This window comes from Sphaerodactylus townsendi, linkage group LG08 (genome assembly GCF_021028975.2).
Source record: "Sphaerodactylus townsendi isolate TG3544 linkage group LG08, MPM_Stown_v2.3, whole genome shotgun sequence".
In the NCBI taxonomy this organism is placed as follows: domain Eukaryota; kingdom Metazoa; phylum Chordata; class Lepidosauria; order Squamata; family Sphaerodactylidae; genus Sphaerodactylus; species Sphaerodactylus townsendi.
The window spans coordinates 61,222,310-61,249,990 of NC_059432.1; the positions used below are offsets into that span (position 1 = coordinate 61,222,310).

Genomic DNA, 27,681 nt, shown 5'->3' on the forward strand with positions numbered 1-27,681 from the left:
AATGTGCCGTTTTTAGGCGCTTGCCTGTTTGTGTTGTTTGCTTACCTTTTCTTCCCTCCAAGGCTCCAGAGGTAGAAGGAACATACCCACGCTGCTCTCCAACCCCCGGGGGTCAGAGAGCAGCATGGGTGTGTCCCTTCCTCCTTCTGGAGCCTTGGAGGGAAGAAAAGATAAGCAAACATCACAGACCGGGGGGGCAGCTCCATGCGGAGCCTCCTCTGCGACCCGCAGCGGCTTTGGGACCGCCCGCACGGTCGAATGTGAATGGTCCTGTGGCTCCACCGGCTTCTGCCATCAGTGCAGAAATGGTCTATGTATATCAGTAAAATATGGTTTCAAATTATCAGTCTGTATAGTGTTTATATTAGCAAGAATATGGTTTCAGTCACAGTCAAACTGTATATAGACAGCTGGCACAGATGTGCCTTACACATTTGCCTTATATCTACTGTATTTAGGCAATAAGCAGCCGTAGGCAAATAAACAAAAAGCTAGTTATACACTGTTTTGTAAGCTTCATCATTATTTTCCAGTAAGGATGCCAAATTAATTTGTGATGCAGACAAGGACGAGTGCGCTTGCTTGCATGAGAGGATCCTCTTCCTTCTGTGCGAACCTCCTTCAACCATTAAGCATAAATTAAGGAAATATTAGACTGGTCAACAAAAAAAATAGATAAATGCCAAATAATATTATAACCTGTAGCTATTTTACCAGTTTAGAAGGAAACAAAAATGCTAACATCTAGACACACTTGTTTCTTTGGAATGCAACAACCACATAGGTTCCCAAGGATGTCAGCAAAGCAGTTGTCTGTTTATTTGCCTTGGGTGGACCATGCTGCAGATTCCAGTAATGGAAGGAAAATGTTGAGAAGGATCATGCCACATATTACAATAAAATAGGTGGATTCGGGCTACAGGCCAGTATGATCTTGGGGGGAAATTTTATTGGCACTAAACGAGTAATCATTAGCATGAAAGAGTTCCTGAGTCTGCTGCCTTCAGTCATTCACATATTGTTTTATAGGTACAATTTCATGTACCCATCTCCTGAATCTGGTTCAGGCACACCCAGATCCCGAGGAATATTTAATCACCTAATAGGGATGTTCTTTAAGTATAGAATTAATTAAATATAGAATTTTAAAGGCTAGGAGAAGAGACTTCCAACTGACAGTAGCCAACTGAGTTAAAGCAATGGGAAGGAGGAATTGTCTTCTCTTGGACACAAGATTTGATGCACGCATTTCACTTCAGCTGATATAAGATTATAGGCCTGGGAAGACTGCTTGAGTTGTAGGAAAACATAATTTCCTTAGATGTCTACACTCAATTAGATGGCTTTTTGTTATAACTGTTCCCTGAAAATTAATCAAACCATAGCCTGTAATCCAGACTGGATTATGCTTGTAAATTTGTATTTGGGTGGATGTGTGTTACCCTCATTCCATGTAAGAGTTTTGCTTTCTATCTCGTCTGGATGTAGTTTTCTTTTTCAAAGGAAACTTATTGCATGGTCTTTCAAATGACATTGCAATAACAGTAGTGAGATCCTCAACCACTTGAACATTGACAATATGGTAACATAAAAATTGACATAATTACCACTTGGCTGACATAACATGCATATATGAAGTAGCATTAAAAATGAAATGTTCTGCTTTTAATTTTGTATTTTTGCAAGCCATGTGACTTTAATCACAGCTCAGAAGTAGCTGTACCAGTCTGTTGAGGATGGATGCTTATTTTATCTCAGACAGATCAATGGAAATGGCCCCAAAGGTGACTTTTAAAGCTCCAGGAAACCACTGGCAAACCCAAAGAAACTCCTGAGCCTTGAAAACAAGTGAGCTGTCCTTGAGCTTATTTGAGAAAGTTCGTAGAAGCCCTTCAATTCAAATGAGTTGCTCCTTAGACTTGTTATATACCTTGTGTAAATCCTTTCCTCAGCCCCAGCTTTTTAAATCTTAAATTGATCATTCTGAAGTTTACTTCAAAAAGCCTCAGCATTAAATGCAAATTAAATATGTCTGATTTGCATTTAATAGTGAGGGTTTGCAGACAAAATGCTGAAGGAACACCATATGGTGAAACAAAATATATAAGAGATATTAAATGAACTTTAGTAGCATGATAAGGATGTTATAGCTCTGAGAGAACTCTCAGAAAAAAGCAAGCTGTTTTCCAATTGAGCATATAAACATTGAATAGCTTCTGATTGAAGTACATGTTGACATATCTAATATGAAAGTACCAAAAAGATCGAAGTACATGTTGACATATCTAATATGAAAGTACCAAAAAGAAAGTACCTCATGTTGATGACCTTCACTGGGAGACAGATGTGGGACTGTGACCCTGTTGATTCTCCTAGACCAGGGGTAGGGAACCTGTGGCTCTCCAGATGTTCAGGAACTACAATTCCCATCAGCCCCTACCAGCATGGCCAATTGGCCATGCTGACAGAGGCTGATGGGAATTGTAGTTCCTGAACATCTGGAGAGCCGCAGGTTCCCTACCCCTGTCCTAGACCTCCCAGCAGCTTTTGACACCATCAGCCTTAGCTATCCTTTTGAACAGTTGGATGCATGGGATTCTGATGGTTCTACCTGTAGGATAATCCCGAAGGTAGTCTTGGGAGCAGAGAGCTCTGGATAGAAGCTCTTGTTAGAGTTCCCTCAGGGTATGTCTGATCTGGATAGCCCTGGCTAGCCCAGTCTTGTCAGATCTTGGAAGATAATCACAGCTTTAAAAAAACATTGTCTACAGTGATACCTCTTATACTTAGAGGAGTTCAATGGAAGCTAATGGGACAACTAGACCCATTGACCAACAGAATGACCCTGTCTTGCTGTATGTGCTCTGAAAAACTCTGGCCCTTTCTGTACAGGCCAATAAAAGCGGGGGAAAGGTGGGTTACATGAACCTACCCTCACCCCAACCCCTTCACACAGCTGGCTGTCCCATGGACAGCCAGCGTGTTGGCCGGGGCACACACCATTGCATGAAGGCACATCTTTTTTCTTCCCTGCCTGCGTTTTTTTCCTCACAGGCAGGCAGGACCGACTCCTCCCCACAGGCCACAATATGGCCTATTTCCTCTGCATGGCTCCACAGATGGGATTTTCTCAATTCTTTGGTTTTAACGTGCCTCACAACTGTGGCAAGTCTTGAAAAATCCTGGAGGGGGGAGGAACACAGAGCAGATCTGTGATCAGATTAGGATCCATGCAAAGTTCCCCCCAACCCAGGTTTTTTACTAGTGTTATCCCGGTTTAATTGGCCCGTGCAGAAAGGGCCTCTGAATCAGATCTGTCCTGAACATAACTATATTTTTCTCTCTAAAGTAGAAACACAAAGCCGTTTGTCATCTTAAATTCTGTTGGCATGAGCAGTCTCCAGGGTAGGTTTTCAGTATTCAAAGGCCTTTCATGATACAACAGCACTTGCTGTAAAAAATTTAAACAGCATTTCCAGGAGAGAATTATTTAGTAAGTTTCTTCCTTGTGAAGATGAGAGTTAAGCAGATTTTTTGCTGAAAGGGAGTAAGATAGATAAGCCGGTTTAACAGTAATAAGATGTCTTGCCTCTGTTCTCTGTATCTTAGAGAATCTATAAAAATCTCAAAAGATCAGAGCATGAATAAAAAGCTAGCTGGAATATATGCAAATAATTAATCTAAAAGCTGAGGTGACACTCTAAGAACTGAAGTAAAACTGACTCTGCCATTAGACATACTGAGGTGGAAGGTTTTGTAGTGCTATTCAAAGGTTGCCAGTTGTGAATATTTTTTACATTTTTAGCACCATCATAAATGTGATTTTTTAATTTGCCTCAGTTGTTATAATGTCTTGGAACATTTTTTGTCTAGAAGTTACTTCTTCTTAGACTTAGTTTGTAACTAAGCCAGTGTGGTGTCATGGTTAAGAGCAGGTAGACTCTAATCTGGAGAACTGGGTTTGATTCCTGACTGTGTTTGATTCCTCCTCATGAAGTGGATTTGTTTCCTTGGGCTAATCAGTACTCTTTCAGCCTCACCTACCTCACAAGGTGTCTGTTGGGGGGAGGGGAAGGGAGAGGATTTGCAGGTCTCTTTGAGTCTCCTTACAGGAGAAAAAGAGGAGTATAAATCCAAACTTTTCTTCTTCTAACAGCATTTAGCCCTGGATTCAATTTTCAGTGCTGAGCTGTGTTCTGGAATGTGCTTTCTGTCTAGGAATATGCTTGTTAACTGCTAGTCTTAACTTGCATTGAAGAGTTCTGTGAGGACATGCAAGTTGAGGATAGTACACACTGGAAAGCCACACCCAACAGAAAATGTTACATAGTTGGGTGGTTGGCCATTCCCAGGTATATGTCTTGTATGTACCATAAGTGCTGTCAAGTCTAAATGGACTTATGGTGAACCCAGCAAGGTGCTTTCAAGGCAAGTGAGAAGCAGACATGGTCCACCATTGCCTTCCTCTGCAGAGTCTTTCTTGATGGTCTCCCATCCAAGTACTGCCCCGCTTAGCCACTGAATTCTGATGAGATTGGGCTATATCATTGCTGCTGGGCTATATCGTTGCTGCTTTACCTCCCTATATGGGCTATATCAGTCCAAACTGAAAGGAACACCATAAAGGAAATGGGAGGACTAGGGAGAGTGGCATGCAGAGTCCTAGTGAGGAGGAACTGCACCTGGGGCACGTGTTTCCTGCGCCCCTGCCATGCCCCTGCCCCGGCACGCCCCCACAACACCGCGTAATGTCCCACCCCTGCCACACACACACACCCTCCCGCACCGGCATGCACCCAGTGCAAGACCTCCCCGCTCCCTGGGCACTACACCACTGGTGGCATGACTGTTCACAATACTTAGACCACACTGCCCTCCCACATGATGGTGAGATTGATGACAGTTGGATCAGCATGGTACACAGGAGGCTTCTCTCCAACAGGCAGTTTAACTGTCAGCAAAGGGGCTGGGTCTAGCTCTACCCTGCCCCCCCCTCTCTCTCCCCCCCCTTCTGGGAAAAATCAGAGCTAATTAGGAAGCAAGCTCCATTATGAATTCTTGTACTCTCCCCCTTACCCCTTGAGGTTCTGTTTTATTATGAATGATGGACCCATCTCTTGGGAAAGTGTGCTTTCTTGGTTGCTTATTTACTTTATTAATATTCTCCTTTTCTCTCCAGTGGGCACTTGTGTGTGTGTAAAGTGCTGTCATGTCACAGTCAACTTATGGCAACTCAGTAGGGTTTTCAAGGCAAGAGACTTTATGGAGCTGGTTTGCCGTTGCCTTCCTCTGCTTAGCAACCCTGGTATTCCTGATATTCCCATCCCAGTACTGACCACGCCTGGTCCTGCTTAGCTTCTGAGGTCTGATAAGATCAGGCTAGCCTGGGCCATTCAGGTCAGGGCTAAGGGGACCTAAAGTGTCTGCCTGGTCTACCCAGGTTGGGGCAAGAGTTTGACCATCAGTACAGCACAGAACAGCCTATCAGATTATTAAAGCATTTTGGCACAGATTCTGGTCTATCCAGGTTGCTGCAAATTGAATCCGTCTGGGGGTAAGGGTTTGTATTATCAGTACAGTCTATTAGGGCTTTGACTACCCTAATCATTCCTATCAGATGCTTTTTCTTTTTTTCTGACTTTGCCCCACATACACAACTTCTCTCTCTCTCTCTCTCTCTCTCTCTCTCTCTCTCTCTCTCTCTCTCTCTCACACACACACACACACACACACACACACACACACACACACACACACACCCCTTATGTCTCTATAACTATTCTTCATAACTTTGAGTTTGGACAGCCATCGCATTCCCTGGCTGCTTAACACCTTTGGTCATCACAAATTTCAACTTTTACAAACATTAGTTTGTGATTTAAAACTTAAACACTTTCTACAGGATCCTGCTAAGAAGCTCTTATGTCACTGTGAAACAGCACAGTTTCTCAGTTAGGCTGTCCACTTGGTCAAGGTATAGTGATCTCTTAGGGCTCCGTTTTGTGCACAACAAGTCAGCACAGGCTTTTAGCCTGATCTAGTACTGATGCCTATTACTATAGACTTGGCACTGTCAGGTGCTCTGCTAAATTGTTTCAGATTGTTCGCCTTAAGTTTCATATCTTCCCTCCTGTTGAATAGAATAATTGGCAAAACAGAGAAAGAGAAAGTCAAAGAGAGGCAGAGAGAAGACGAGACCTGGGTATGTTCAGAGGCCAAAACATAGCAAAGTTGTGTTAAGCTGCCAGCCATCAGGGAACTTGTTTCCTGCCCAATTATCAAAACAGCTGATCTATAACATTTTAAGAAAGGGAAAGAGGCAGGACAGGGGAGGGGGGAAGGAAGGAAGGCCCAGACTACATAAATATTTACATTTCAACAATGTCGTCTGCTGTAGCTTTCCAGGGTTTAACTCTAGAGCTGCCTTGTTTGCTGAATAACTGGCCTCCAAAGCTGTGCATGAAAAAGCAACAGAAATCTTGCCGCAATTTAAAGAGAACAGATTCTGTTACTCTCAGTATTGTGTTTTCCTCCAGGATACCTTGCCAACTGAAATAGCCTCCATAAGAGGCGTTGTTGGCACCATCCTTTTTACCATTTCATTGTCAGGCAAAGATGTTTTTGTTAGTATTTTAATGTGATATTATTTATTGTATTTTCTCAGCTCTAGTTTTTTGTCATCATTGCTCTTACTATGGTTTATAGCTAGAGCCGTAGTGAGGGGGAATTACACCCAGGGCAGTTGTGTGCCCTGAGCCCCTGCCACGCCACACCCATCCCTGCGCACGCCCGGTGCAAGATGCCCCCCCACCCCCTGGGTGCTACACAACTGTTTATAGCTTTGTAGATACTATCACTTATCACATGCACATTGCGATGTTCTATGCTTGTATGTGGTTGATTTAGAAAAACCTCCCTCTCTGTCTGCACCCCATAGATACTGTATTCCTAACCAAAGTCACTTCAGCTCCTGTCGGCTTTCCCCCAGGGATCAGTTTAAAAGCTGTTCTGCCACCTTTTTAATCAGACAGTGGCTTGCTCAGGCCCTCTATAATGTGCATGAGTTTATCTACTATACTCAAGTAAGCTGATTTATCAGAAGTAAGCTGATTTATCAGAAGGAAGGGTGAGATCTTGAATTAGTAATTTTAGTTTCAGGCAACCCAAATTCTAGTTTATGTGTACATATCGCAACTACCTCTGCTGTCTTCTGTGCTTCTCTCTCTCAAGGACCTATGCTGTTCTATTTTAGCCTCATACATAGAAAACCTGCTGTAAATCAAAGAAACAATTCACTGCTTTGGGCAGATGTTCATCATCATAGCTAATTCTGTCTAGGTTTGTTTGTTTTTGGTTTTACCCTTGTTCTACAAAGCTAATTGAATGTTCTACTGTAGTGGGTGCATTTGGTTCATAAAAGATCTTGAGTTGCTATACTGTTAGCACTTATTAGCCCAAGCAGTGACTATAATGCAATGCAGATGGTGTGTAAATTTGAAATGGCTTGTTACAAACTAGGAAATACATTTTATGTATTCAACTTAGAGCTGAGTTTGGACTTTTAGTAGATTTTCTTTAAAAGGTATGTTCCTGAAACAGCAAGGAATGAAGAAAAATATATTGTCTGTTGTTTCATGTTCTTATAAACAGTAGCAGTATTACTTACCTATAGGACTTGTCCAAACATACAGAAACATAGAAGATTTATAATCTTCTTTGGAAGCAGCTGTGAGGAAAAAGAAAGAATATAACCCTTGTTGACTCCAGTAGCTTTGCTTAGCCATATGGTGGTCCAGAGAAGCTACCTTTACTGGTAAATTTTGCTTCACTGAAGTATGAACATGACAGCCAGAAGTAAGCAGAAACATTCTCTGAGAAGAACTCTGAGTCTTCATAGTTACTAGTACAAATTTCAGAACATTTAATCTGAAATCACACATGTGCAGTTGCTGTAATGGATATATTACAAAAGATGAGTTTCTTGGCTACTTGCTGAACCTATATGGAATCTGATGTAGTTCCAAATTTAGTGATGTCACCCAGTTACTGTTAACACTTTTCATTTCTCAGGGTAAATTAGCCAATTCATGCCCAGCTGGGGAAGGTCTAAAAAATAAGATAAGTTGGCCTGAGAGTTTTTTTGGTCTAACCTCTAGAGCCCTACAGTGTCACTGCATAGACACCACTTATCTCAACATTGGGCTGCTGCACAGATGCATGGCAGCCAAACCTAGAACTGGCCCCTGCAGCTTTGGGTCTCTGCTGCAATGGCCCATACCGGCATCATGGGGGGCGTTCCTGGAGGTGGAGTCAATGTTAGTCAACTTCCAATGGGCTCTCAGCTCAGAAATGCTAACTTATGCCACCAAAAGGTGTATCATAAGTCAGTCTTCCCTAGGGAATTTTTCAGGTGGCCAGGGATTTCTGTTTTTCCCCTTCTCACGCTGCCTGAAACCCCTTTGGAGGTGGCAGAGGTGCACTGCAACAATGCCATCCCGACTGCCACTCTACTGCACCCCCACTTTGGATTGGACGGTTAGGTACCTAATTCTCATTGTTCAAATTTCATGTTATACTTTTATCTACTGATTTCTTATATTGCCTTAAAATCTTGGAAGCTTTTCTTAATTATTAATTTCTTCATATAGTGCTGTCATAGTCATCTTTATTGATTAATTAAGATATAACAGATTTCCGTGACCTCTTTTAACTATTTTCAGTTTTTAAAAAGCAGTCAATCATCAACTTTGTGGTTTGACATTGGGGTATTCAAATATCAGTAAGCTTCATAAAAATGTGAACAAAATCTTCTTTGGTCTGGTTTAAAAGTGTACTAGAAGACTGAGCTTCCTGTGTGTTCAAGACACATACGAAACTCGAAAGCCGACCTGAAGCCGCCATGTAATGCTCTTTGTCAGCAGATCATTTTTATTAGGAAAGACCACACATACAAGTAATTAAAGGTAATGAAGATGATGGCAACAAATCACACCCATAATATTTGGATCAAACAGAAGATAACTGTATATGATGCTGCATGTATAGAAGTTCATAAAATAGAAATACTTAAAATACTGAGATAGATGAAAGGGGGTTTTTTTACTTGTATATAAGTGGCCGAGCCTGTCATCCCTTTTGAAGAAATTTTGTTACTAAAAACGTTGCTGAAATAGAAAAAATCCTTTCTATGTGTGAGTTGTAATTAGAAAAGAAAAAGACCTGAGGTTTAGAATTCTTTCATTTCAGTTTATGACAGCCATTACCCTCTATTCCTTTTGGCTGCTGGATCAGAGGCAATGTCAGCAGGGGATCGCTTTCCGGACTTATCCCGAGAGCTTCTGGTGCTGAAGAGAAACACCGTCAATTACAGGGAAAGGAAAAAGAAGCAGCTAATTGCAGATAGGATGAGAGCAAGCATCCCCTTTAGAATCATTTCAAGTGTGCAGGGCATCCCAATATTAAACTCTCTGATACCGGTCTGTTAAAACATATAACACCACCCCCTACTTTACCAGGGGTACTTTTAACAATTTGTTTTCCATTCTCTCCTCCTGGCAGCCCTATAGCTTCTCCCCTGTTGCTGCTTCTTTTTTCCCTCCTTCCCAGAAACCAGTCAAGCTACCTTTACCCTGTCTTAAGATTTTCTAATTTTTTCTACTTCCCTTTGGCAGACTTTCTCTAGGAAAAGTCTAGCAGAGTTTCATAGTGGTTACCAGAACTGGGCTGATCTCAGTTGTTTGGTGGCTACCAGTGGTAAGCCTAGCCAGTTTCACTGGGCCTGCTCCCTTGGCTAGGGCAAAGGAACGCCATACCTCTTGTTTCCCATCATCACTTAAAGTGGCTGCAGGAGAAAAAGTTTTAAATTTCTTCTTCATTCCATTTTCCCAGAATGCCACTTGGTTATGCGTTAATGGGCTAGTAGCACATAACAAATGTAAAATTGACAAGAACTGTAACATTTCCAATGGTTCCTGCACCAGTTAGGGTTGACTGAGGTGCAGTAATATGGCTTGTGTCCACTGGCATTGGCATGATATCAGTTCCAGCTGTGACATCATACCTCTCTAAGGCTGTTTCCGCACGGGCGGAATACAGTGTCCCAGGGATGCTAAAAACAGCGTCCCTACAGAGAGGTTCGTATGCAGCGGCAGCGGCTTCGCAACCCCCGAGCAGTGCGAAGCCGCTGTTTCCGAACCTCGCTCCCTGAACGAGGTTTTTCGGAAACAGCGGTGGCGCCATTCCCCCCCTTTCCCGAACGCCTTACCGTCCCTCCAACCTTCCGGCGCGTCGCCCAGGCCAGGGGACACGACCCCCCCCCCCCGCCCTGCGACTCCAGAGCTGTCGTGCAGGGCAGGGGGGGCATGTCCCCTGGCCTGGGTGATGCGCTGGAAGGTTGGAGTGATGATAAAGCATTCAAGGGACGGTGCAGCCTCTGCGCAGGCTGCGCCGTCTTCCCCGCCCCAATGCGACCGTCCGTGCGAATGGTCCCAGGGGGTGCGTCGGCGTCATTTACGCCGATGCACCCCCGCAGCGTGGCCGTGCGGAAACGGCCGTTTTGCCAGAAACTCTGGTAAAATCATAGAATTTTGGGCAATTACTAGAAAAGGCTTCCATTTCTTTTTTATTCCTAGAAGTGACCTTATGCCATTGCTGGTGGCTGTTCACTCCATGTCTCTACTGGCCCTAGCTAGTGTGACCAGGAGTAATAGTTTGTGTATGTTTTGCTGGATTGTTTATATGCCACTGCCCATTTAAGACATTACAAAATGACATCCTGGGAAAAGAAAGAGAAAAGTAGACAGGTTTTAGGTATCTACATAGGAAAACATTTTACCCACTGAAAATATTAGTAAACAGGAGATTTATGGCACTTTACCAATGACCCAGTTTATATTTTACCATATTTTTATACTCTAACCTTATACTAAGATAAAACTGTTCAGTCTTCAAGATGGCACACAGCCATATTTTTCTGCAATAGATGAACACATTTACCCCTCTGAACTGTGACTATTCAGATAGAAAGCATTTGTAAAATTGGGTATTTGATTTTTATGGGTGCTGATGTCATTTAGTGAAAACAAAATTTTCTAATGGAATCAAGCTACTTGTTTTCTTACTTTGTATTTGTTCTGCCTCAAACCATTGAATGCTATGGTCTTTTTCAAACATCAAGCCATTGTTAGGTGTTGGACAGGTACACAATGATTGAGTGATGTGGAACTTTATCATAATGAACTGGTTGGGAGATGCAGAACTAGCTAACAAACAGCAATTATTGTTTCTGTTTGGTTGATAATAGCAGTAATGGTTTTTTAAAACAATTTGTTTATTCTAATTTTAGAGGTAATTACCATAGACCAGTTCTCAACCTTCTTAATGCTGCGACCCTTTAATACAGTTCCTCATGTTGTGGTGACCCCCAACCCTAACATTTATCCATTTTACAGATGGAGAACACTGATGCAGAGAGTCTTAAGCGACCCTGTGAAAGGGTCGTTCAACCCCCAAAGGGGTCCTGACCCCTAGGTTGAGAACCACTGCTTTAGACCATAGTGAAACATTATTATCAGTAAGAAAATGCGAAATAGGATCTGTCAATGGTCAAAGTGCATTTTAAGCCAATATTTTATTGTTAGGATCCATGCTTTGGTTTCAATTAATGACATTCCAGATTCAAGACTAAGAGTGGAATAGGTGACACTGTTAGGTACTCTCAGTATTTTCCTTAGGAACAGGGCTTGGAATTGTTCAGTGTCAGTATTAAATGTCTTTATTCATGTGGGGATTCTGTGGAGGATCTCTGGAAGTACCTTGGTTTTGAAGATTGGTTGCCCTTCCTGTAGTAAAACTGGACAACCCCAGTAGATGTGTGCTTTCCAGATGAAGTTGTACAGCATCTGTGAAAAGTCCATCTAAGATTACAGTGGAAATTAAGTCCTAAATATATAAAAGGTATGTTCTGTAGTGGTGTTGTCAATTTTCCAAGAAAGCAGGTTTCAGTGTTTAGTAAATACAATTTTTTTTGAATAATTGATTTTAAGCGCATTTAGGTGAAAGAAGTTAGGTATCTTTTAAGACCTATTCTAGTTCAACAAAGGATAGCTGTATTGTCCTCATATAGCAAAAGTGGAATGGAAAGCCACCTACTTAAGGAGCCTTGCTGAGATCGGCCTCTAAGGAGTCCATCAGCCTTGCCAAGATGGGCCTCCAGGTCATTGATGTATACATTAAATAAATCAGGTGCCAGCATGCAACCCTATTTAATGCCTTTGGAGATTGACATCTTATTTGTTAAGGAGCCAAGCTGATCATATTTTACTTGGAAAGAGGTTGTACCATACAGATTCTGAATTAACATAAGTTAATGTGGGTCCATGCGCAGTTATAATAACTTGGATCAGAGGATATTTCTAGAAACTGTATCAAAAGTGCTGTGTAAGTCTAAAAAAGAGAGCAATCCCAGTTGGCAGAGGTATCATTAGGTTCATAAAGGACTACAGAGTAATATTCCATCCATTGTTGTTCTCATAAAAGATGGGACCTTAGCAGAACTTGTTACAATTGACCAAAATTGCTTGCTGCGATTTGATTTTAAAACCTCTTGGAGTAAAGTCTGGGGTCAAATAAATGTGCTGATTTTGACCTTTAAAGCACTATAGGGTTTGGATTCAGCATTCATGAATGACCACCTTCTCTGATATGAACCTGCCTGTCCACTCCAGTCATCTTTGGAGTCCCTGCTTCCAGTGCCCCTGCCAGCTGAGTCCAGATGGATGGCAAGCCTTCTAGGTTGTGGTGCCAAAACTCTAGAACTCCCTCCCCAGGAAGATTCATCTTTCTCCCTCTCTTGTTTGTCTTCCACCATCAGGTGAAGACTATTTTGTTTGTTGTATCCCCAGTAACTCTTCTTGGCCCTCCCCCTAGATGTGTTATGTGTGGTGTGTATTTATATGTTTTTATTGAATTGTTTAAATATTTTATATATATTTTAGATGCTGTCTTGATTACATCAGTGTTTTACGGTTGAAATGTATTAATGTTTTGAGATTTGCCACCTGGGAGCCTATTTATGTAGAAAGGTGACATTAAAATGTTTTAAATAAATAACTGTCCCTATCATTCTGCAGCCCCAGTGCCCCCATATCCAACTGTGCAACAATATCACTTAAGTAAACCTTACCAAATATGCTTGAAACCTGGGCATGAGCATTTTCAGTGTTAGCACAATTGCTGTGGAGTGGCCTCTATGGAAAAGATCTTTGCACTAGAATTTAGGAGGTGATGTGAGAAAGTGTTTTTAAAATGGGTATTATGGTGCTTATGTTTGTTGCTTTGTGTCCCAGGATGTGAAGTATTGCTTGCTTTGCATCTGTTGCTTTTATGGAATTCTGAAATACCATGAGTTCTGTAAGGGAGAAATTGTGGTAAACACATTTTAAAATAAATAAATGCAGAAATGTTGGAAATCTTATTTCTTTCCCTATAATTTTTGGTTCTCACATTAAAAAATGGGAAGTAGAACAAATACTACTTAAAGAAACATGTTGTTGAATAAACATATACAGCTTACACAAATAATTAAATCCAGAATTGTAATTGTGAAAGTGAGCCCTTTGTAAGTCCATTTATTGAAGAATTGCCTGCCCATTCTTGTAAATGCCTGTTGTTAGCTAAAGGCGTTTTATATGGTTGTGTGACGTCTTTACAACTTCTTGCATTTACACAAAATCCTTCATGGGAATCTTTTGTTTCTAATTGATTTCCACTCCATTCAGGTGACTCAGGATTGAGTCACACAGTTCTGGTTGTCTGAAAAATTAACCCTTTCATTGGTGATGCATTTTTAAATAGATCTTTAACACATCCTTTGTGTTAATTTCATTAAACTTGCAAAGAAACTCAAGGCAAGTATTACGTTGCAACCAGACAGACTATACTAATACCAGAAGGGATCGTACAATCATATTTAGCTGATGGTCGATAATTTGTACCAAGGCAAATTTGGAGTACTACTTTAGGGCGAATACTGTTGTATGAAAAAGAATCTGAATCCTTTCCCCCTAACACAATTCACAAAGAATCTACAAATATTTCCACGAAAAGATTGATTTGCGATGTAAAGTGGAATGTTAACCTTGCATACATCTTTTTTTTAGCGATTACAAGTGTTGCCCACAAGTAAGATTCTATATCCACCCTGGCAAACTGTTTGTTCCATCCACCCAGATTTCTTTGTGTCTCTTCATCCCAATTGTTTGTTTAGTAGCCCTGCTGACCAAATATAATAGCCAATTGAACTTCTAAATATCCAATTCTGAGGAATGGATGTGATAATCCTACCTTGGCGATTTACTGGGGCTTTCCACAGGTATTTGGCTGACCAGTGGCAGCAACAGAATGCTGCCTTCCATGCTGCCTTCCATGGCAACACAGAAAACTAAACCCAAGGCAGAAGTGGGGTCTGAACCTTCTAAATCATAATTTCTCTCTTTCATGCCAGTTCTGCCTTTCATTCAGTCTTTAACCCAGTGTTTCCCAACCTTTTCGATGTCACGGTACCCTTGGCCTCACTCTACATATCTCATGGTTCCCCTGCCATCCCCTCCACCTTCCCCTCCCAGTGCCCCTGCTTGCCATCCCCACACTTTCACCTCCAAGGGAGAAGGGAAGCACTGGGGACGGGTTGGGAAGTGGCTGCTGACCTTGCAGCAGGCCCTACCCCATGGGCCAGCTCCATGTCCTTGCTGGCACTGGTGGGAGACACCACAAAAGTGAGGGGGGCTGGTAGCATTGCCGCGGTACTCCTGGGACATGCTCACAGCACCCCAGGGTACCACAGAACCCTGGTTGAGAATCGCTGCTTTAACCCAAAGTAGTCTCATGCCCACTTAACATATCTCTTCACTTCCAGTTTAAAGGTGTTGGAAGAGAAAGACTTTACGCTATTTCCTGCCTCAACCGCAGAAGGATTTTTATTAGTAAACCAGATGCTAGATTAGTGAATTTAGGGACCCAGGGATTGACACCTTTAGTCTATCATGCTGGCACTATCCCTTTGATGTTTGACTAATACTCTCAGGGACTTCCTTCCTTCCAGCTCACTCTCTCTCTCTTCTTCTTCTTCTTGCTTTCTAACCTTCTACAGCACCATGTGCATAGAGAGAATGAATGCTGAGTGCATCCATCGCCATCTAGCTAGATTAGATTAGATTAGTGAACCTATCTATCTACATTTCTATCCAGAATGGAGTTCACTAATAAATACTCTTTTTATTAGATTAGAAACTACAAACAACTCTGACTTTTCCTATGTGCCAAAGCTCACACATATTTGGGATGCTCCGCTAGGCTCCATTCTCCCTGCACTCTGCTTGTAATGCAAAGGTATAATCTCTACCAGGAGATTATCCAACAAAAGGCAGGCAGCATACTCAAGAACTTCAAGCAATGGGTAGCTCCTGCCAGTTTAGCAGCCCACCACCAGCAAGCCTTCGAATTAGAGCAGGACAGAAATGTCTTACATAGATAGTATTGCCTGAACAAGCCCAAGAAACAACATCTACTGAAAGAGTATTATTGTTCCTGTAATATAGGTGGTTAAAAAACTTGTGCCTGCTTTTCAAGTACCTAATCTAAGGAGCAGAAACAAAGAAACATAAATGTGCTTAGGATTGTGCTGCATAAGATTTATCACTAGTAACATTCTTTGTTCCAGTTTCCAGTAGGATTCCTTGTCAGCAGTTGCAAAAACATAAACATCTTTCTGTTTTTGAATAAAATCACTATGATGAGGATAAGGGCGAAAGCTAAACACAGCTCATCTAGAACAAGAAAAAAAATACTGTAATACTCAAGATGACTTAAAAGCCTAGCACTGAATCTTTAGCAGGATGGAGTTCCTTTCCACAGATACGCATTGCCAAACTACCATCAGTAACTCCTTTGTGTATGCAAAAGATCCCGACCAGGCACAGCACACTGATCCTTATTAGCTACCTGGTGGAAGGAATCATTTTGAGCCGCACCCATTCTGTAAGAGATGGTCCAGGGACAAAATAAGCTTTGTAAGTGAACTTCAGGTAGAATTAAGGCCCATGAGAGATTTTCTGCAGTGGGGATTTTAGTGACATTGAAGAAGCTACACTGTAGTGCTAAAAGCATCTCATATGCAGATAGGCCTGTGGGGAGTTCCAGAAAAATATTTTGGGAGGAAAGAATGCCACAGCTGTTACACACCACCCAACCACTTGCAGTCTTTCGGAAGCAATAGTCTTCTGTGCAGTGAAATGTTTGCAACCAGGGTGAATCGAAAACATCAGTGGGCCAAACTTTCAAGTTGGGTTATAAAATTTAAAGGAAGTTCCCCTCAAAATTATTAGTTAAACCTTTCTAATTCTAGGAATTTCTAACTGAAAACAGCCACCCTTCCTGTTTGCTGAGGCATGTCATTTAAAGTAACATGATTTTTAAAAAGTCCTCTTCATCTGTTTAAAACCAACAGTAGTTTAAACCCTTTCACTCTAAAAAACCTTGCACAAAAGCTTTTAAAATTATTTTGAAATAAAATTTGTATGCATGTCTTTTGATTCATGGTTGGCTTCCCCAGCCTTTCCCCAACCCATTCAAAAGACTACATAGAATTGCTTGAATTTTTATGTAACCTAATATGAGTGGCAGCAGCCTTTTTGGCACCAATTTTGTATGCATGTATGGACAAAGGTGCTGGTCCTGTCAGCCATTTTCTCTGCACATAAGAGAAGCATCATCTTTCTTTCTTTCTTTCTTTCTTTCTTTCTTTCTTTCTTTCTTTCTGGACTTTTGGGCCGTCCATTCCCGAAGGGGCTCAGAGTGGCATACAATTTTTTAAAATTACAATAAAAACATTCAGTATAAATATTATTTAAAAACCAATAAAACAACACAATAATTCAGCAAAACTTGACGGGACAACCGTTCTCAAGTGCCTTTTAAATTTGTAGTAGAAATTAGAATTGCACTGTGGTTTCATTTAGATTTACAAAGGCTAAAAAGATAATGAAATCTGTTTGATACTAGCTATGAGGACTTTCTATAGTCATGATGGTGGAAACCATGATTTCCCCAGTCATTAGTAGAAACTTGGTAATGCCCCTTAGTCAGGTATCTTTGTTTGACTAGTAGCTGTGTTTTTAGTATTTAGTATGCATGCTGCTTAGAGAGCATACTTTACTCTAATTTTGGTGGTAATGGGTTTCAGACAGACCCCACTGAGTTGTTTTGTTGTGATCTCCATACCATTCTTGGACAATCATTTTCTGCTGCTGAACCTGGTGAGCAGGGTAGAGGTTGGAGCTACTCCCATGTTTTAATGAGAAATTTCCTAAAATTAGGAAGTATACCTGGGTCTATAACATTTTCTGCACGAACTGAAACTAGCACCCCAGATAGCAGCTCTTCTAATCCTTGTTCTGTTTGCTGTACTTAAAATGCTATTAACACAGGATCAGAATGGGGAGAGACTACAGCAGTTCTGTGCAAAACCAGAGGTGATAACTGGTATCCATTCAAAGAGACATCATCTGTTGTAGGTCTGAATTTGCTGGAAAAGTTGACATCTGGAACTAGATTAAGTATTTTAATTAAAGAGCATACCAAAATGAAGGGAAGTGATCAATTGAAAGTACTTACAGGCATGGATTGTTGGAATTTCATTTTCAAAAAAGATAACAAGAAGTCAATATGTCCATTTTGCCATACCAAATTTAAGTAAAACCAAAAGGGAATTTTCTTCAGAATTGACAGGATGTGATTAATATCCCAAGTGGTAAATCATTCAAGACACATGTACTCATAAACTATGGAATAACAGATCCTATTACCAACCCCATCTGCACCTCCCAAAATAGCAATAAGAAGATAATTATGTTAACAGCCTTTCCTTGTTTTATTTCTTGTTGCATGATTGACATAGAAGATAAGCTGGTTTTTGTTCCAGTTAAGGGATAAGATGGGTTTCTTTTGATCATTGCTGCAATGATATTTTTGATAGTCTCATTAACTCAAAGGTATTGATTTATATGAACAATGCAGTATTGCTGCCAAGAACAGGTATTTTCTTCAAAAGACTATGGCCGTTTCCGCCATCGGCAAATATGACGCCGCCGCGAACGGAAAAAAGAAGGCCAGAGCCGAAATGCCACGCCAGCGCGATAAAGCGCAGTCGCCGCTTCGCCGCCAAAAACGCCAAACCGGGCGCTGAAGACGGGTGTATTCAGAAACGCTGAAACCACTCTTTTTCCCCCATGTGACGGTCGACGCCAAGATCAAAAGCGTAACAGCCACGGAGCTGCTCGCCAAAATGCATTAGCCTGCACGGCTTCTGGCGCGCGCAGGCTAACATCAGCGAGACGCCGCTCAAGAAGCGCTTTCCGCGGCAATCAATACATTTCTGCGGGCTGCGGACGTCAAGAGTCTTCGTTCGTGTGAACGCTTTTTTTTGGGATGCCGCACCTATGCACGCCATCGCTGCCGCTGCTTTTGGCCGTGCGGAAACGGCCTTTGTTTTCTGCATTTTGAAGCATGTAGTTCCTTTTTTAATACCTGCCCAAGGAAAAACAGTCACAACAAGCACCTTCTTATAATTTTGGCTCCAAACCATATAAACATGGTATTACTAGGGTACCAGCTCATAACTTGATTCATCAAGCAGGTCCAGAGGTGGATCAGTGGGAAGAGATGTGTCCCATATGTTCCAACTGCCCCTATTTAAAGGCCCAATTTACCTGTCTTTGGTAGATCACTGCCTTTACTTTTCCTTATCCCCTCCCCATTTTGGAGATGCTCAGTGGTACAAGAAACCAGGTTTGAGCCAGTACTGAATTGAGACCAAGTGTAGTGTAGTGGTTAGAATGTTGAATGAGGATCTGGGCATCTCAGATTTAAATCCCTACTCTGCCATGGCAGCTTGCTGCACCCAGCTTGCTGCATCTTAGACCAGTCACACACTTTCAACCTAATAGGATTGTTGTGAGGATACAGCAGAGGAGAAGATGATATAATGTGATTTGAATTTGTAGAAGTTCAGAATTCACTCTCTGAGTAGATGTGAAAGCATGCATAAGAGCTCTAATTCCCAGTCCTATGAATGTGCCCTAACTATTGATTTACTTTGAAATCTATACCCCATCTCTGCATAAGAGTCACTTATGAATCCTGCCCCTCATGTCTGTGCAAAGTATGTTTCAGATATAGAGAGGAGTGCTCAGCTCTTAATGTGCTTTATTTATTTGCCTCGGAAGATTATGGCATCTATCCATCATCAGTTTGGAACTGGAGACCACAAGTCTACAGTCCTGACCACTCATCAAAGGTTATGTGAGGTTCTTGGTGTCAGAATTCTATAAATGATGGTCAGCTTTTCATGGCACAGCAGCACAAGGAAACAAAGGCAGGCAGTCTTTGGGGAATTAGTGTTTCTAGTTGGTTGTGCTTGGAAAGAAGGCCCGGTTTGTCTGCACTGATGTTTTTTTTAGCAGCCTGTCCAGTTTGGCTGCCTTGGACTCAGTAGATTCAGATGCAGTTGCTCTGGTCCAAATAAACCTATGTCAGTTCATATTTCTTCTCATAAGACTTGGTGGTATTCAGTTATTTTCATATAAAAAGTTACGTATGTGTGTCTAGTGGTCTTCTTTTTTGAAAAGCAAAAAGACCAAAAAAAAAAGTTAAAACCCCAAGCAGATAACAACAGAACAAAGATTTAAGCAGGAGTTGATCCTGTTGTCACTTGTGCTTAGAACACTTTTTGTTTCAAGAAGGAGGAAGTAATTGGCCTGAACATAAATCTCTATGTGAGCTTGTTAAAGGTTCTGTTTTCATTGAGGGAAGGCTGTTGAAAGGTGACAGTTCCATGTACTATGTTTATTCTGACATGGGCAGTTAGGTTCATATTGGCAGCTATTTTGCAATAAATTGAAGTGTCTGTGAAGGCAAACTTTACTTACTAATTTTCAGTGGTTATTTGCAGGGAAGGTTTTTTTGTAATTGCTTTTGTTGGTTTGAGGAGAATAGTCTAGACAGTAACTTTTTCAAAATGCAATATGTTGTTTTGTTATACTTTTGCCAGTTTCTGTCTTTGAGAACATTAGAATCAGCAGTTAATTGGTGAAGATATAGTGGAGTGTGTGGGCAGAAAAGCAGGTGCAGTGGCATTGTTTAAAGTGTTGTGATTATTTGTGCTGATAATGTAGAGTTAACAGTCATGATATGTGATAGCAACTTTATGATTTTCATCTAGCATCCTTGACCCTTGTATGTTAAACCAGTATATGAGGAGATCCTGTGAATGAGGACTCACAGTGGAGGAAACATTCTCATCTTCCCTTGTCCCCTGTTCTTGCTGCCACTGAATCTGTCTTTCCTTTTCTTTGGGGGCATACTCAGATGCTCCTTCCCCTGCCTTGCCCTGCCCTGGCAGCTCCCTGCTGCTTCCATCTTCTCATCTCTTCCCCTCCTATCTGACCCAGTTCTAGCTTCTACTTCCATTTCTAGCTTCTCTCCTCACCTCCTGTCTGCTGTTGTTGCAGTATCAGACACCATTTTGAGTTTTATGACCACTGTCCAAAATACAGCCCAAATTCTGTAAATTTTTCAGGTGACATCTGTGCATGTTCAAGACATTGCTACTATTGACTTTTTGGGGTTATTCAAATCAGGGTTTTTTAAATAATGGGTTTCTGCAGTTGTGTGTGTGGGGGGGAGTTATTTGATTTTTTAGAACACAAAATCATAGTTTTGTCTGTCTGCACAGGGTCAACTCTCAGTAGATATAGGGATATTGTTACATGTTGATTTTACATTACATTTTGAATCCCAAGGTTCTTGTAATTTGCACCAAATCTTTGTTACTTGGCCTCAGAAACATATCAAAGAGGTAATTCAATGAACTCTATGATTTCACCTGGAAAAACTGTTAGAAGGCAATCTATGGAGGGCAAATTTAGAATGTATATTTGTACAGCCCATTGATCATTAATCAGGCTTTCATGAGAAGCATGAAATCACCATCTTGGCTGCAAAACATTATACCCTCTCTGAATCTCCCTTCCCCCCCGCCACCTTTTGTGGATGGTCGAGTATCTTCAAGCCACCTAATGGTAATTTATGAATTTTGTTGTATGTGGCAGAGGCCCGAGTGTTTCCCTGCAGAGGGTAGGAAGAAATTTAATGGTGTGAAGCGAGAAGAAAGTTAATTCCTCAAAGCAATTGTAGATCTGCTTTTTCAGTGCCTAAAAACAGTGAATAACAGGTAACAGGAGAAACATCTTTACTAAAGGGAAAGAGAAACTCCAGCTGAATCTGAAACTGTATTATTAGGAGAAGGTATGAGGCAAGGCAATGGTAAGGGGGGGTTCCCAGGTCCACCCCCCCCATTACATTTCTGAAACTCCACCCCCCATTTGTGGGTTTTTTGTATTTTTTTTAGTGTTTTGGTGGTTTTTTGGCCTGCAGGGGGCGCAGCTTTTAGGCTAGCAGCACCAAAATTTCAGGGATTTTTTGGGAGACTCTCCTGATGATAACAGCCAGGTCTGGTGAGGTTTGGTTCAGGGGGTCCAAAGTTATGGACTCCCAAAGGAGGTGCCCCATCCCCCATTGTTTCTAGTAGGAGCTAATAGAAGATGGGGGCTACACATTTGAGGGTCCATAATTTTGGACTCCCTGAACCAAATTTCACCAAACCTGGTAATATCATCAGGAGGGTCTCCTAAAGACACCCTGAAAGTTTGGTGCTGCTAGCGTAACAATTGCACCCCTGACAGCTTAACAATTGCACCTCTGACCTCCCAAATTTCCCCAGATTCTCCTTTTAAATCCACCCCCTTCAGCATGGATTTAAAGGGAGAATCTGAGGCCCCCAGTTTAAACATTGAAAGTGATGCTGTTTCAAGGTGGGGGATAATCCACCCCAAAACAGCATCACTTTCAATGTTGTTTTAACTGGGGACCCCAGATTCTCCCTTTAAGGTGGATTTAAAAGGAGAATCTGGGCTCCCTAGTTTAAATACCATTGAAATTCTGTTTGGGGGTGGATTCCAGCATCACAGCGACCGCCCATGGGGCCCCCTGCAAAACTCAGATTTTGCACTGGGCTCCATTTTTCCTAGCTACGCCTCTGCCTGGAGGGGAGGGCAGAAGGGACTGCCAGCTGGGAGCCCAGCTGGTGGGGGGGCAGGCAGGGGAGTCTGCCATCCCCAGCCTCAGATAGCTGCTTTTATAAGCACTGAGGCCGGGGGCGGAACTAGGGGAGCCATGGCCATGCCCCCCAGGGGCGGGTTGGGGCATGGCACCGCCCCCAAACCCACCCCATTAAAAATTTATACCTAGATCACTGGTGTAGGAAGCATTCAACCAGCAAGACAATTTTAAGTGAGCCATATGAACTCTGTCCTCAGTCCCCAGAATTGTCTGGGAAATATGGCGATATTCAGTCTCCCAACTTTTGAAGAAATCTTTCAATTATTGCTTGAATTTCTCTGTGATTGAACTGATTTTTTTTTTGCAAGAGGTCAGTGCATTTGCCTATGTATATTGTGGAATTTGAATATATCATTGAATTAGGTAGATTTGAACAAACTGCAAAATTGGGGAGACTTTGCAGAATGATTGCGCAGGCAAAGTTTTGGCAACTGTTTTTCACCTCTCCTAATCCTCCCACATCCGCTGTGGCTTGGCTCAGTCCTTGGCCCTGGATTTTTCTAGTTCTGCACTCTTGCTCTCCATGACTGATTACTGCATTTCATTCAGATGTCTCCTCCTCAATGTCTTTCTGCATGTTGCTCTTGTATCTGTTAGTTTCTATTCTTTGATCATCCATCCACTTCCTTCTCCTCCTTTAATGTCTTGTGTAAACATTACAGTAGCTCAGTTAGATGGCTTTGCCTGACAGAAGTTGTCAAGAGGCAATTGTGCAGAGTGGCTCTCCTTAGAGGCTGAAAAAACTGGCCCACAGTTATTGGGTGGTGGTGAGCTATTGCACTAGATGGGTTACTATGGGTGTAACTACATCGTATGTCTGACAAAATCAGGCCACCTAAGATGACTTTCTTGTAGCCACTGCAGTGTGTATTACATCCTTTTCTTCAAACATTTGGCAGAAGCTAAAACATCATAGCTTACTTTAGTAGATCTCACTACTGACTTGTCAGTCCTTAACCTCTCCATTGAGTCTTTTCTTATTCATTCAGTATATGCTATAAGCTTTATGGGCAGTCACTGGATTCTCTTTTCTGTTCTACAGGTTTCCTGACTCCCCTTTGGTGCTAGATACAGTGTCAGTTTGAAAACAACTACAAATAAACATCAGAGTACAATATCAGATTCATTTTAGCTAGGTCTGTGACTCAGTACAGTTACAAATTAATGCCAGTAGATGTAGAGGGGTTGAATTAAGTCAATGGAATAAGAGGTTTCTGAGGGAAGTAGAACCATGTGACCAGACTGGAATAACTCCATAGCTGTTTCACAAATGCAGCCAGTTCTTTCTGTGACTACAGAGCCTGGGATCTGTTTCCAGGATTGTTTCAGAACAGGATGATCATGCTGATAATGTTTCAAACCCATTTAACAAACTAATTAAAATAATACATCTCCTAAAACCAATACAATTCCCACTCTACCACCTTTTTCTTTTACTCATGGTTCCACATGATTTTCCCTATTATATGTTCCTTGTTTTTAATAATGCACTCTTGCAGTTATATTGGTACTGTTGGCAGCAGTGTACCCTCCCTGGGTACTGTCTATTTAGCAGTGCTGAATTACAACTTCAGGAGACCTTTCATATGTTCCGTGTCTTTGGCTGCCTTATAATTTCTAAAATATGGTCGCAACCAGTCTGACTTTCAGTTTGTGGCTTGGATTGGAATCAGGGAAATCAGAGAATGGGAACTGTTCAGAGTCTCCATTTACACTTTACAACACATTTACTGCACTTCCTGAGCTCTGCAGAGCTTTCCCAGATCATTTAGTGGAAATGCTGGGAAAGAGTTATTTTATCCCTCTTGAATAGTGAAATAAATAAATGAAAGGGTGTATATGTTGCTTTCTCTGCATCATCAGTTAAAGGTAAGTCTCACAAATTCCAATCATTCTGTTACTTGCAAAACAATACAGGGATCTAGCGTATGACTTGTGTCATTGTTTGAGGATAGTATTTCCAACTTCCAGGTGAATCCCAGAGATCCCCAGTATTACAACTGATCTCCGAAGGAACAGACTTTAGTTCCTCTGGAGAAAATGGCTGCGTTGAAGGTGGACTTTATGGCTTTATACTCCAAGTGGTGAGCCCACTGGGGATCCATACTCAACCACCATTCAGCCAGATGTGGAAAGTTCTGAACTGAATCAAGCTGAAAAGCAACCAGCCCTTTCTAGAATAAGCTTGCTTTGCAGAGAGTTGATTGTAACGATGACAGCCAGATGTGGAAAGTGCATCTTAGTAGCTGACCTTCATGGTAATCATAAAGCCATTCTCCTGAGCAGTGTTTCAAGTAAACATTTTTAAATGCACTGAATAACTTGGGTGTGTGTGTGTGTGTGTGTGTGTGTGTGTGTGTGTGTGTGTGTGTGTGTGTGTGTGTGTGTGTGTGTGTGTGTGTGTGTGTGTGCTTTTTCTCCTCTCTCATTACCCAACCAAAGATTGAAACCACTGAATCATGCCCACTTTGGAGAGGAGGGAAGAAAAACAAGGTTTTTTTCTCTCCTTTATGCAAGGCAGACATCAAAAGAATTGGGGTGCTGTGTGGTTTCTGGGCTGTATGGCCGTGTTCTAGCAGCATTCCTGACGTTTCGTCTGCATCTGTGGCTGGCATCTTCAGATCCTCACAGCACCCCAGTGATTCCGGGCCGTGAAAGCCTTCGACAATCAAAAGAATTGCTTCTTATTCCTGCCTAGCTTGGAAGAGGAAAAGAAACAAGCTGTTCCAGTGGCAAAGGAGCATTAATCTGTTCCCTTACACCTTGGAGGGGAGGGAAGAGCTCCCTTTTACAAATCCACTGTGCCGCTATATTGAGGGTGGATAAGAACTGAACTCTCAGCTGATCCCCTGTTCAGCTGTAATTCAGCTTCTAATGAACAGGTAGCTGAAAATTTGGTGTTTGGCTGCTGTTTAAGTTGTTGGATACAATCCGAACATCTGCTTATGAATGTTGAGAAAACAAGTTTGTTTGTTGCACAGCTTAGCTGATAAATATCCTAAATCCAACTTTACCTATCATATACTAGAGGAACTGTAGCCCAGAGAGGCCATAATTCAGATATCTGTTTGCATTTGCCCCAAACGATTGAAGGTCCTGAAATGCATCCCTGAACTACAAACTATTGGTGGGTCCTGCCAGCACCAAAAGCACTACTTTTGTAACTGAAATCTGGCTCTGATCCAGCAAATTACACTGCATATAGCTTGAGTATTGGAAAGTGGGTTGTTCTGTGGTGATATCCCCATTGCCAATTAATCCCGGGATACTCACCCAAAATACCCAGGTTTCACAACGAACTCCCCACAGCTGAACTGCCGAACACAGATTCATCCTGGTTCTGGCGCCCCCGCCCCCAAATAACATGTTTTTCCCAAACCTGCTTGAATGTGAACCTTTAAAAAAAACATGTCTCCAATCCAGATTGGTGGGGAGGTTCAGGGGGTCTAATGTGGTTTCAAATTTCCCAACGTAGAGAGTGACTCAAATGCCTTCCAGTCAATCAGAGTGTGGTGGGGCTGTGCGCGATGCGCGCACAGTCTTTTGTTTCGTTTTGCACCGGCTGAGTCTATTGTTGTAATGTGTGCACGAGAGAACATTACTCGCTTAAACGTATGCATGAAAGAACCGTACTCGCTTCAACGTTAGCATGTTTATTTCGTGCAAAAAAAGTTCCCACCCCAACACGGCACGACAGCCAATCAGGACGAGGAAAGAAGAGCTTCTGAGCAGATTGCACATTCAGTCACGCGGTAGTAGGGATTGCTGCACTGTTTGAAAGCATGATTGAGATGGATGTCCTCATCACACACACGCCATCACACACACGCCATGGTGGGGAGGGTGAAACCTCGATGAAAAGGTGCCGTTTCTTTTGAAACCAGGTTGTTATTTAATTTTCAGTGGGGATTCGGCCTGTGTTACACATGAGTGAGTTAGCTAGTAGGGATGATTTTGCAAGTAAAAGATTCTTCAGAGTTTAAAAGAGTTTTTAATTAGTTAAAAAATTGTTTTGCTAATGCAAAATGCATGTATTGTTTTTGTGGTTAACATATATTTTTTAAACAGTACAGCAATCAAATGAACAACAGAAAAGCAGTCTGGATGAGTTCAGATGATCGTTATTATTTTGTATTTTCTATGGTTCAGGAAAAAATCCTAAAAAATGATGATTTATAGCAATATTTGGATTTTCTACATGTTTAGAGAGCAATCTTAAACAGGGCTTCTCAGAAGTATTTTATTAAATGGGACTTGCTGCCAGGAAAGTGTCCTTAGGATTGCAGCCTTAGGTGTGTAAACTTCTTGGTATTTCAGATGATGCATTATAATAAATGGAACACTTTTATGGTTTAAATAGTTTTACTTTCCAAATACATTTTTAGATCATGTTGTTTGCAAAATATTAGTATTTTTTCTTTTGCCTGTGGGAATATGTTGGCTGCTAAACATAAGAAAATCTAGAGGGTCAGATCTTCTAGAGTGAAGATTGAAGAGAGCTTGGTTTGTGGATATTCTCTGTTAATTGTTCATCAATTTTTGGACTGTAAGCCCAACACTGTGGGAACAAAGGAGGAGGAGGTTGGGTCTGGTTCTGTATGTCCCACCCTCCATTTCATTTAACAGTAATAATTCTGTAGTATAAGGTATAATTCACCTGGACCCTGCTGTTAAAGATCCCGTGTTTTACGCTCATATGATCACACTAATGTCCTCAACTTATACAGTATTTACAATCTAATTTCAGTCCTAGCTTCAAGGATTTTCATAGTGTGTGGGGAAAAAAACCCTGCACAAACCCTGAATTAGATGTATTTTGTCATAAGCCTGTGACACTGAGAAATGAGACAATATAATTGCAAGGCAATATAAACTGCTCTGTCTTTCAGTGGGCTGGATCTTTGGGATATCTCCAGATAAGTGGATCTTCTAGGCTTCCCAGAGGAAAGAGGGAACTGCAGCAAAGTCAGCAGGGAGTCATGCTGATGACCAGCGTGGAGGCCGCTTAATTGATTGGATGACCTTAACAGCCAGTGGTGTTCTGTCTGTATTAGCATGATCTAGGACTTAAGTACTTTCTGTCACGATGCATACTCAATCTCTGCATCTTTTCTCTTTTTACCCCCCAGGTAAAATCCTGTTCAGGAGAAGTCATATTCGAGATGTAGCTGTGAAAAGACTAAAACCTATTGATGAATACTGCAGGGTAAGAATGATTTTCTTCTTAGAAGGATGACAGTAAAATTCAGTGAGTGATAGTTGGCTAAGCATAATTACAGGGGTACAATCAGAGGTGGGATCCAACCAGTTCTCACCACTTCTCTAGAAGTGGTTACTATTTTTTTCTGAGTGCCGAGAAGAGTTATTAAAGCAACCTCCCTGCCGAATAGGGACTGGAGGTGCGTGTGTGCGGCAGCGCCACTGTTTGAATCCCACCACCAACGGAAC

General features: G+C 41.7%; 1 protein-coding gene across 3 annotated transcripts in view; it reads left to right on the forward strand.

Moving 5' to 3' along the window:
• The window catches only part of SH3PXD2A (SH3 and PX domains 2A), a 294,236-nt gene that overhangs the window by 94,885 nt on the left and 171,670 nt on the right, over positions 1-27,681 (forward strand). For all 3 annotated transcript variants that reach the window (XM_048505256.1, XM_048505258.1, XM_048505257.1), the window contains exon 4: positions 27,363-27,439. In XM_048505256.1, coding sequence (XP_048361213.1) covers positions 27,363-27,439 — 77 coding nt within the window. The remainder of the gene's footprint in view (positions 1-27,362; positions 27,440-27,681) is intronic.